Here is an 11,867-nt window from a genome sequence, read left to right on the forward strand (position 1 = left end):
GAAGATGATAAACAGTAATCCACATGTAGCACTATATGCCTTACTGGTAAGAAATTAGTCTGTTTCCTGCATTAGAAGTCTCTTTCTCACTTTTGACAAATATTAAATATATTTCATTTTTAAGTTCAAAAAATGTATATTAGTCACAAAAATAAATCTATCATAATTTAAAAAAAAGATTGTTTATTGTTTGCTGTTTTATTAATGTTTATTAATATATTCAGGTACTGGAATCTTGTGTAAAAAATTGTGGAACATTGATTCATGATGAAATAGCTACCAAACAATACATGGAACAACTAAAAGAACTAGTTAAAACTTCTCCACATGAAAATGTTAGACTAAAAACTTTAGAGCTAATACAAGCTTGGGCTCACGCATTTCGTCATAGTCCCAAATATAGGACAGTTCAAGTGATAAATTATTATGTGTTATAATTATCAGCATATAATTTTATTTATTTATTTCATCTTTTTGTTATTCTTCTCAGGATACATTAAATATAATGAAAGCCGAAGGTTATCAATTTCCTGCTTTGAAAGAAAGCGACGCTATGTTTAGAGCAGATACTGCACCTGCATGGGCAGATGGTGAAGTCTGCCATCGGTGTCGTGTAACTTTTAGCATGGTTCAACGGAAGCATCACTGCAGAGCATGTGGTCAAGTCTTTTGTGGCCAATGTTCGAGTAAAGTTTCCACTTTACCAAAGTTTGGAATTGAGAAAGAAGTACGAGTTTGTGAAGCTTGTTATGAACAAGTTAACAAGTCAGTGAAATTTCTTATTTTATTTATCATATCTCTGTATTGTTTGGATAGTTTTTAAACGGTAAGTTTTATAGACCATCTACAACGCAAACCAAAGATACCGACCTTCCAGCAGAATATCTCAAAAGTACTTTGGCTCAACAGCAACAAGTAAGTACTTTGTTTTACTGAATTATAAATATATTACAATAACATTATATAAATGTCATTACACTTAATATAACATGTGTAAATATAAAACACTAATTATCTTTACTTAAATATAATCTACAATCAAATTGAGCATCAGTTTTTTTTAATTAAATTTAGAAATTTATAAAAGTTTATAAAAGTTTAATTATTAAAAGTTTAATAAAAACATCTCTTTAAAGAAAATTATCGTGTTATATACAGACTTAATTTGAATATCTGAAATATCTTTAACTGAAATATCTTTGTTATTCTAAATAAATAATTATTCTAAATAATCCTATAAGAAAAATCTAGTAAAAATTTAATTGCAGTTGAAATCTTCTCATTCATGCCCTATATATAGGGTATCCCAAAACAATTGCCAAATATTTTATGGGCGGGTAGAGCGGACTAAACTAAGTTGAAAATCCTTTATCATTTTGCAATTTTCGCAATACAAGATATCAATTACTAAAAATTAACAAGATATCAATTACTAAAAATTGCCGAAAAATGGTCTTCAATAATTTTTTACTTATATACAAAAATTGTTTATTTTCTACTCATAAAATTCTAAGAATTTTTTAATACCGTATTTTTTTTATATTTGTAAAAATAAGAAAAATGTAGTACTAAAAAATTCTGAAAAAATTCTTAGTTTTATGAGAAGAAAATTTTTGTCTCTTACAGTTTTTCTATAAAGTTAATAGTATTTGAGTAAAAAATTATTGAAGACCAATTTTCGACAATTTTTAGTTATTAATATTTTGTTAATTATTGTGAAAATTGTAAATTGTCCATTTTAAATAATTATGTGTACGAAGGTTATATTATGCTATTATGAAAAATTAAATTTAAAGAAAGGAAATTATTCTCGAAAATTGAATTTAAATTCTGATGTGGTTTTTTTAAATATTGTATATTATGGTTGCATTCGACTTAACACTCACGAGCTTCGTTTGTCCTCGTTTAACATTTGATAAATGAATAAGGATGTTTCCACAAGCATTGTGAACGTTAAATGGAACGTAGCTTATACAGTAATTCATTTTATACACACGTACATACATAATATGTATATTTATATTTTTATAGGTTCCAGTTCGAAAAACAGAAGAAGAACTACGAGAAGAGGAAGAATTAAATTTAGCAATAGCCTTAAGTCAGAGTGAAGCTGAACAAAAAGAAAAAGAAAAGAAACGTGCTACAAGCGTTTTAAAATCCAATTCAACTTCAATATCTAGAACAACATATTCTCCACCACCATCACCTGTAAGTGTTTTGTTGCGAATCTATATATAAAATTATTATAAACAATAAGAATATTATTGGACTGTACATGCGAAAACAATCTAGGAAATAAAAACTGTAACGATTAAGCTGGATTTTTAATGCTTAAATAATTTCATGTGTATACTATACAGGATATAACTCAGAACTCATAACTCTTAATTAATATTTTTGGGAGTGATGAAATTTTAAACTAAAAGTTTCTTTCCCAATTTTGACTCAAGACCTATATTCCTGAAAAGGAATGTATACGTATCTCATTATTTATTGAGTTATTAAATGAAGTTGATCAATCAGATAGCATCAAATTTCAATTTTTCAATCTCAATTTTCAATGCAGCCTCATGCTAACTTAACTCATTATGCAGTTGTTATGTGTTCATAACGATGTATAAATTACAGAGAATACTGAGGCAGCTGGAATATGCAGGAGTGCAGCGTATCATGAGGCTCCTCGCCCTTACTGTATATATTTCCTAATTAAATTTTTGTTATAATTTACATCAATTGATAAATATATAATTGATAAATAACTGAATAAATGGGTAGATACAAATAAATAAAAATAAATTACAGTTAGAAATTTATCCAATTTCTGACTTGTTTCTTATTCTTTTTTATTATTTATTTATTTGTTTAATTATTTAATCTATTTGTTCAATTTAGTTATTTAATTTCCCTAACTAATCTAGCAGCAATGAGGAAAAACTAACTGTGTATGTGCGTGCGTGTGTAAGTGGCATGTTTGTCACAGATATTAGAAAAAAATTATTAACAGAAAACATCAAAATAAATTGTTCGAACAACTTCAAAAATTTAATGTACGTGGCGTGCATGATTCTTACGTAATTTAAATATAAATCAATGGAGATATCAATTTTTATTTAAAATCAGTTTTTTTAAGAAATTATGTGACAAATTGTAAATAATTTATTTGATAATTTCATAATATTGACACGTATCAAGAAGTAGATAAATAAAGAGATAAAAAAATGACTGTTGACAATAAAATTAATTACATAAGTTAAATTATTACACGAATTTGTTAATTCCAGATTTAAAATGATTGCGCCATCGAATTGCAAGAGAAAAAATATGTATGAATCTTATGATACATGCCAATATTAAAAAATTATCAAAATGAATAATTTACAAACAATTCTTTAAACAGTTTTTTAAAGAACTGATTTTAAGTACTTTAAAAACTGATTGCTTCATCGGTCAAAATAAAATACATAAGAATCATGCATGTCAAGACAATTTTTTTCAAATTGTTTACAATTTATTTTAATAATGTTTTTTGCCAATAATCTTTAAATATCCATGCAAATATTCTATAGTTAGTTTTTCTCCTGCTTTTATCGCTGCTAGATTATCTATAGAAACTAAATAACTAAATTGAACAAAGAATTAAAAATTAAATTAAATTAATAAATAAGTAAATAATAAGTAAAAATAAAAAAACAATCAGAAATTGAATAAATTTCCAACTGTATTTTATTAATATGAAAAATTGTAATAAAATTTTAATCGGGAAAATGTACAGAAAGCGCTATGGTATGTTATGCTTCAGTATATTCCGATTGAGCGCAATCTGATTGATCAACTGTAATCTGATTTATTAACTGTATCGTTAATAACTCGATAAATAATGATTTGGATCAAAATTGGGAAAGGAATGTTAGTTTAAAATTTCATCATTTCACTCCTTTAGAAATATTAATAAGAGTTATGGGACCTTGTACCTCTGTATACACATACATACATTCGTACATATATACTATATTTGTAGTTATTTGAAATGTGCGTCGAAATTTTTTCGGAATTTTAAAACGAAGCAGAATAGATATTACTGTAGTAATATCATAATTAAATTTGATCATAGGCTCAGTATACTTTCACTAAAAAGATCTTGGTATACTGGAAATTTGTAAATAAATTTATTGTAAATAAAATTATTAAAATATTATCTCGGTAATAAAATTGTTATATTTATCAACAGCCTATCTTATTATATAATGAATTGCTATTATTACTATTTAATTCTCTGTGAAGTTCTTATTTTATTTTGGTTATAAAATTTTAGTCTAATATTTCTATTAGGGTCCTAGCCCATCACAGATTCAAGATGACGACGAGATCGAACCTGAACTTGCTAAATATCTAAATCGTAAGTATTGGGAACAAAGGCAAACTGCAAACGAAGATCATGGATCGATTGAACATGGGTCAAGAGTGGATGTGACTAGTCCGTCTGCACCTAATATAAGCAGTCCAATGCCTCAAAAACTAGTACTAATAAAACAAGAAAATGGTGAAATCGATACTCAAATGGAAGAATTCGTAAGAGGTTTAAGATCTCAAGTTGAAATTTTTGTAAATAGGATGAAAAGCAACTCCTCGAGAGGCAGATCTATTGCTAATGATAGTTCAGTTCAAACTTTATTTATGAATATAACAGCTATGCATTCCAGGTATGTCTAATTACACAAACTATAACTTTATTTCTAATATATTGAATTTTTTATTTTGATCACAGAAAACAATAATTTTTTTTTTTTTGTAGATTATTAAGATATATTCAAGAACAAGATGATAGCAGAGTATATTATGAAGGTTTGCAAGATAAATTAACTCAGATGAAAGATGCTAGAGCTGCTTTAGATGCTCTCCGAGAAGAACATAAAGAGAAATTACGTAGAAGAGCGGAAGAAGCCGAGAGACAGCGACAAATGCTAATGGCGCAAAAACTGGCAATCATGCGAAAGAAGAAGCAAGAATATTTACAATATCAACGTCAACTAGCTTTACGAAAGATTCAAGAACAAGAAAGGGAGATGCAAATGCGTCAAGAGCAACAGAAACAACAATATATAATGGGTAATTTTCAATTTTTTGTTATTTACAATTACGCATTTTTAAATCTATTTTATCATTAAAGTTATTTATCTCTATTTTTTGCAGGAAATTATCAAGGTATTCCAGATTTTATGGGACCTTCTCAAGGATCGCCTGTTCGCCATGTACACTATCCAAATCCAGGAACTAATTACAATCCAATGTCACCTACGAATCAAGGAGTTTATATGTATGGACAACCAACTATGAGTCAATATCCTATGCAGGGTTATAACATGCCACCGATGAATACTCTGCCAGTGCATATGATGCCATCACTTTCTAATCCGGAACAACAATCGCCGGATCCATCCATCCAAGGACAGGAGAATATAAGTCACGTGTCTATATCGGGCCCAGGAATAGTAAGTCTGAATAATAAACTTTTAAATGTCTTTGCCTTTTCTATTGATAAAAAAAAATCTGGCTTATTTTCACAATATATGATTACCTAAAAAGTAAAGGTTTCCAAGAGATTTATCAATGAATGAAATTCATCTATGAATTTCTTAATAACTTTTAATCTTTAGATAATATATTGTGAAAACCACGGACTTTAGAATACTTTTTCTTGTAGATACCGCCTCAAATGACACCATCTATTCAACAGCTTCAGCCACCGAGCAATCATCAAATAGAATCTCCGCAAGGTCCAACAGTACATATGTCATCGGGACAAACTTCAGCAGGCAGACATATATCACCTCAACAAGGCGCCTCGTCTCAAATGCCACAGCAAGTTTTTCCTCTGACTCAAATCAGGCTGCCTCCAATACCTCAAGGACACATGGGCCCTTCATCAGGTCCGATAACTTCGGGGAGTCACGTATCTACTGGTGTCATCATTGGTCTGTCATCGCAAATAGGATCACAATCGTCTACCTTACCTGGTACCCAAGGAGCTTCAATACCAACGCATGTTTCCAATACTGCTATATCATCTCAACCTTCAGGTGTTATTCAAGTGCCGTCTGCCGGAGCTAACAGCGGACCTGTTCCTGCAGCGAGTCAAACCTTACCTGGTTCTCAAACGCCTAATATACCAACAATGCAAGGAATGGCTCAAATTCCTGCTGTGCAATCAATGTCATTTCAACCTACTCCTCCAGTCGCAACTACAACTAACGAAATTCCTCAAGATGCAGAAGAAACAAAACCTAGAACAGCAGAGCTAATTTCTTTCGATTAAATTAAATTGAATATTATGTACAATATACTTAAAGACAAAAAAAATTTCTTTTTAAATTAGAACATTATAAAGAACATTATTATTAAATATTAAGAAAAATTAAATAACATTTGCTTATTTTAACAAATAAATTTTATCTCTGGTAATAAAGTCATAATTTTATATTTGTTGATTACTGACATAATAGTAAAAATGTTTTTAAGAAATATCAGAATAAAATACGAATATATATTTAAAGAAATATTATATCATTAGAAAGTTAGAAGATACGAATTCACTGCAGATTAGTTTTATAATACATATTGTGCATTTTATGATATCAAAAACTGTTTCATACATTGTTTTTTGAAAAAAAAAAAATTTGTTTATAATAAACATGTAACTATGCATATACAGAACTACAAATGCAAAATAAAGATACAATTTCTAATAAGTTATTATAGTTTACTTAGTGTATATTTTTGTATTCAATTCTTAAGTATTTAACTTTTTATGCTTTACAGTCAAAAGTTTAATTTTTTGGGAATTTATTTATTTAAAATGAATTAAGTGATAATAAATAAACGATTTATTAGGATCATATAATGTGAATACACAATAAGAAGCAATGCCTATATTGGTTGAAGCTGAATCTTGAGTGTCTTAAATAATTTCATGTGAATTTATATACCACACATTTATATCTCGAATTGCTCGCATGAAATGCTAGAGATCTGGATTCGATTTCCGAGATAATATTTTTTGTAATAAATTTATTTACAGATTTTCAATACATTAAGATCTTAAAATGATGTCAATTAAGCATGACATTATAAAATTGCTAATCAATTTGTGATATTATATGATAGTTGTGATATTATATGATAGTTGCGTTTCCAAGTTCGAAAAATCAATTCGGTGCGTAACTCGAGAGACTACAAACGTGGTATATGAATTCACGTGAAATTATTTAAAGCACTCCAGATAGATTTCGACCAGTATAGGCTTTGCTTCTTACTTATAAATAATTAATATCATCTAACCTTATATAACTTTCTTTATTCTCAAATTATATAGAAAAACTGTAATCTTCTCAAAATCTCAGGGATACATATACATATATGAAATAATTACACGAATTGTTGCACGATTTCTTTACCATTAAAGTGATAGTTACTTGGAATAGTATGTAGCGCGAATAAATTTTAGTTAAATTAAGAGATGTATCTATATAAATAAGGATAGTCTCAGTGATTTCTAATACAAAGTGCGACAATGTTATTAACAGCTTGCACCTCATTATTTTTTTCTGTGTTAGTCATAAGAGCTTTCATTGATATTATTATCACATATTTGATAAAAGTATCATAAAAATTACAATTTTATTTGTTATACGATAAAATTCATAAACACTAAATTTTTTTTATTAATTTAGTCAAGCAGGCTTTTTTTGCTAAATCAGAAGTATGGCATGTACACATTTTCATTCATCCTCTTAAGATTTTTTTTAAAGATACGTTTAGTTTGAATTAGTTTGCCTAATTTTAATCATACAGTTTCCACTTGACCTTTTCTACGTGGCTTTGATTCTTGCCTTTGCGGAGATGTGAAAGACGTTTCTTCAGAATGTTTCCTAATTACAGACGAGGATTCATTATTCGAACAAGCACCTTGACTGTCTCTCCTTTCTGGACATATATGCGTTACATTTAATCCATTGGACGTAAGAGAAGCTTTCCGAATACACATATCCTCCAGAGGAATCTCCTCGCTCCGCGGTCTTGGCATCTTAGGTGAACCATCTCTAGATCGCAAACTATTTTCATGAATCTTCTCATTTGAACTTGCATCATCACGTTTGGAACTCGACGATAGCACCGGCTTAATATTCTCTCTACGCATTTGTGCTGCAAATCCAGGAACTTTATTTACTGTAAACATCGGCCTTGCTTGATCTCTCTGCAGTCTTTGTCCAATTATACCTGAAAGAATTGAATCAATCATTTACGAAGATTCTATTGATTAATTCTAGTTTTAAACTTACGTTCATGTCGCAAACTACGCAAAGCATAATTGGGTGGTGTTGAACAATGAGATATACTCGTTGGAATATCCAACAATCTTGCAATCTGATTCATCTTCTTTTGTCTTGCTTTTATTCGTCCTTTTGTCAACCTAAATTATTGTTTGATCGATTTAATTAATTGAAATGATAATACGACTTTGATGTTTGCTACAAGACTAACCTTTGTTTAGCCGCCATACATCGAATATGATCATCAAAAATAAATTTAGCCGACAGCAACGGTATACGATTGCCCGTGCTGTTGCTTAATGGTTTATAAATTGTCAGATACAAACATCTTGAATCGTCCTTGTCGCCGGCCACATCAATATCTTGTAAAAAACCAACTAACTTTGCAACACCCCATCCGAGCTTACTGATATCAGGTTCCACAAGAATTAATTGCACAACATCAATGACTAAGAAACGGCGAATTTTCTGACCATCTTTCCACACGACAGTGCATGCAATCAAATCACTGTTATCTGTAAACAAAGTATAAATAACAAATCTTATGTTAATTGATAAACCATAACTTAATCTAGGACAATTAGGAATCCGCGCTGTAAGGCGCTTAAATTACTGGACGAAGTATATTGGAATGTATCAATTTTTAAATACAGACACAGAATTATTGAGTCTTTGTTATGATTGTTTTTTAACTTGATATATTATTATGTACGATAGTGACAACAATGTTTGACTTTATAAACTTTCATGTATATAATATTTGTATTAGTGTAACTTGAGACTCGCAACCGCTAAGATCGAGGTTTTAGTAAAATGATGATTGATATTTTTACGGTAGTCATTATCATAGTGATTATATTAGTAACACAATCTTGTTGAGGTTTCAAACTGTATAATTATCTCTGCATGCTTCCTGAGGTATCTGTCATTTTAATTATAATTTATATTTACTCTATGTATTCAGTATTCAATATTCAGTATTTTATTAAGGTTTCGAGCCCCAAGAGACCATCCAGCGTATCAACTGGCCATGGATAATTATTGGGAGATAACCGAGGGTTTCACATGTGCAGTTGTATTTTTGAATGTAAATGATATCAAGCTGAAGAAGGCTAGAATTTAACTGAAATGTATTTGTATTTAATTATAATTGTAAATACATTCCAGTATACTGAGATTCGTCCAGTAATTTAAGCGCACCGATTACAACGCGGATTCCTAATTGCTCTAGATTAAGTTATGGTTTATCAATTAATTTGTTATTAGAAGGAATCTTATCACGATTATTTATAGAATTAAATCTTGTGTTGTTTATCTAATTTTACTTATAATTATGAATCAATGAATAAACAAAAATATTGTATATCAAATGTCACAAGTTAACTCTGTCACTTTTTTAATAATTAACCATGTGGATAAGATAGATAACTCTTACTTAAATCAAGAACGTTGTTAACTTGTACGCAATTAGCTGGATTAGTCAGAGGTAATTGTGTTTCCACTTCCATATTGAGTATTAGAGATAGTTCTCTTATTAAAAAAAAAACTCTTATCGCACGACGTGCCCTTTCCACCTGCACACAATTATTCATGATTTTATTCTCTTATTATATAATGTGTGTGATTTTTCTGCAGCTTTATATGTTCATCTAAAAATATATTTCTTTGTGTTTCTTCCTACCTCACCACATGGTAGCCTTTTACTAAATTCAATTCCAGTCATAGGTGTGCCTGTAGGTGGCAACAAAATATTACTATCCATCATTAACCATTCGACATTTAACGGTCGTTTTTGTATTTCGCTGTATTCATCCTCAAACATATCCAAAAAAATGTCTTCGCTCTAAACAAAATTAATATAGAATATTTTTAAGAATGCATTTGTAAGTCAAGAGGCAAACAAAACTTGCGTTTAATACAATTTCAATAATTTATACACCTTGTAGAAATTTTTGAGCAGAGATGTGCTTTGTTCTTTCGCTGCTTCAATGACTGCTAGATGCGATTCTCGTAATAAGCATTGTCCTTCAGATATTGTCAGTTGTGTTAATAACTTGATAGTTAATTCCAATGTAACAAGCCTTACTTTGGAATCTAAAAAAGAATTAATTTTCTTATAAAACTTAGAAACTCAAATCACTTTGTGATATATGCAAATATTAAATTCGCATAAATTATAATTATGGAATTATTGCACAACTCACTTGTTTGACAACTCAAAGTTATAATATGAATCAACCTATCCATGAGTAATTCATTATAGGAATTTTTCGTCGATGTATTATTATGAAATGGAGATAAGATTATATCCAGAATTTTACGATTTATACCCTGGTAAACAACAAAATTAACTTATTATTATAAAAAAAAAACATTTATAAATAAGACAAGTCTGTATCAGAATTTATAATTACCTGATTATTAGCTAATGCATATAATAAGCAAAGCGCGAATAATGCAGCATAATCATTTTCTGTGCATAATAAGGAATTGGTTATTGTTTCTAAAAATGGTTTTTTTGTTAAAGATTCAAATAAGTTATTTTGACTTTGATGAGGTAAAGGACTCTCCAATGCTAAGCGTTGTTCTTTTTCCTCATCCGTTACATTCAATTCATGCTTAATTTCCTCTAAGTCCTCTTCACTTGAAATGCTTGTATTTAATGATGTATTTGTAAGAACAGGAGTATTTATAGGGGTTGAAGCATCGTCAAAAGACGTGCTTGGGTGATGAAATTCTTGCAATTCGTCAATTGCATTTTTAACTACTTCTTTTATATTTCTTATACTTTCCCGAGCTTGCAATTCTTTAGATGTTGAGCGTATTTCATTTAAAATTTCCCAAGATTTTTTTAATGTTTCTTTCGGAAGTGAGAAAGTAACAGATTTATTCGATATTATATCTCCAAATTTTTCGAGAACACTATTTGTTCCAACTTGAATCGTCTCTAAATCAGACATGAGCATTACAGTCGCTAACGTATGTACAAGAGGTTCATGCGATACTATCAAAAAGACTTGAGAAAGTAGAAAAAGCGCTACCACAACACTGACGTGTTTTCTTTCGTCCTAAAAATTCAAATTAATTATTACTGTAAAAAAATATTATCTCCTTATAACACAAAAATAAGTTCATTAACTTTTAATAATATTTTTAAATACTCGCGTAAAACATTAAATATCTCGAAACAAGACAAATAAACTCATATCGCTTAAAAAAATAGTTCATATATTAATTATTTATTTTTACAATAAAAGAGATAAAAATTTGATTTTTACCTGAATTTGGCACGTGTTTTTGTATTTCATTAAAGAATAGACATACAATGGGACTAACAATTTATGTAATAAATGTTCTGATAGAACTTTATTCAAGTCTGGTATATTCAAACATAAAATATCATTTAGATAATGAAGATGATCTAAATGTTCGGCAACCAAATCTGACAATCTATTTTGACTTTGATGACTAAAAAGAAGCACGTATTATTATTATTATTATTATTATTATTATTATTATTATTATTATTATTATTATTAT

General features: G+C 29.1%; 2 protein-coding genes across 3 annotated transcripts in view; one reads left to right on the top strand and one right to left on the bottom strand.

The window, feature by feature from the left end:
* Positions 1 to 6: 6 nt before the first annotated feature.
* On the top strand, positions 7 to 6,367 carry LOC108686412 (hepatocyte growth factor-regulated tyrosine kinase substrate-like). Its single transcript, XM_018191713.1, is given in 10 exon segments — positions 7 to 46; positions 225 to 413; positions 491 to 765; positions 840 to 915; positions 2,032 to 2,208; positions 4,330 to 4,700; positions 4,793 to 5,106; positions 5,191 to 5,489; positions 5,702 to 6,187; positions 6,189 to 6,367. Coding segments are annotated over 9 exon segments (2,232 nt in total). The 5' UTR covers positions 7 to 46; positions 225 to 290; the 3' UTR covers positions 6,300 to 6,367.
* Positions 6,368 to 7,676: 1,309 nt separating this feature from the next.
* LOC108686432 (protein CLEC16A) overlaps positions 7,677 to 11,867 on the bottom strand; it is an 11,399-nt gene continuing 7,208 nt past the window's right edge. Inside the window, exons 6-14 of one of the 2 annotated variants that reach the window (XM_018191745.1) lie at positions 11,606 to 11,795; positions 10,742 to 11,395; positions 10,532 to 10,658; positions 10,267 to 10,421; positions 10,009 to 10,170; positions 9,763 to 9,901; positions 8,539 to 8,842; positions 8,337 to 8,467; positions 7,677 to 8,274 (exon numbers count right to left, since the gene is read on the bottom strand). In XM_018191745.1, coding sequence (XP_018047234.1) covers positions 7,841 to 8,274; positions 8,337 to 8,467; positions 8,539 to 8,842; positions 9,763 to 9,901; positions 10,009 to 10,170; positions 10,267 to 10,421; positions 10,532 to 10,658; positions 10,742 to 11,395; positions 11,606 to 11,795 — 2,296 coding nt within the window. In that variant the 3' untranslated portion in view covers positions 7,677 to 7,840. The remainder of the gene's footprint in view (positions 8,275 to 8,336; positions 8,468 to 8,538; positions 8,843 to 9,762; positions 9,902 to 10,008; positions 10,171 to 10,266; positions 10,422 to 10,531; positions 10,659 to 10,741; positions 11,396 to 11,605; positions 11,796 to 11,867) is intronic. The other variant, XM_018191746.1, reaches the window with a different exon arrangement.

Source organism: Atta colombica, unplaced genomic scaffold (genome assembly GCF_001594045.1).
Source record: "Atta colombica isolate Treedump-2 unplaced genomic scaffold, Acol1.0 scaffold18, whole genome shotgun sequence".
NCBI lineage: Eukaryota > Metazoa > Arthropoda > Insecta > Hymenoptera > Formicidae > Atta > Atta colombica.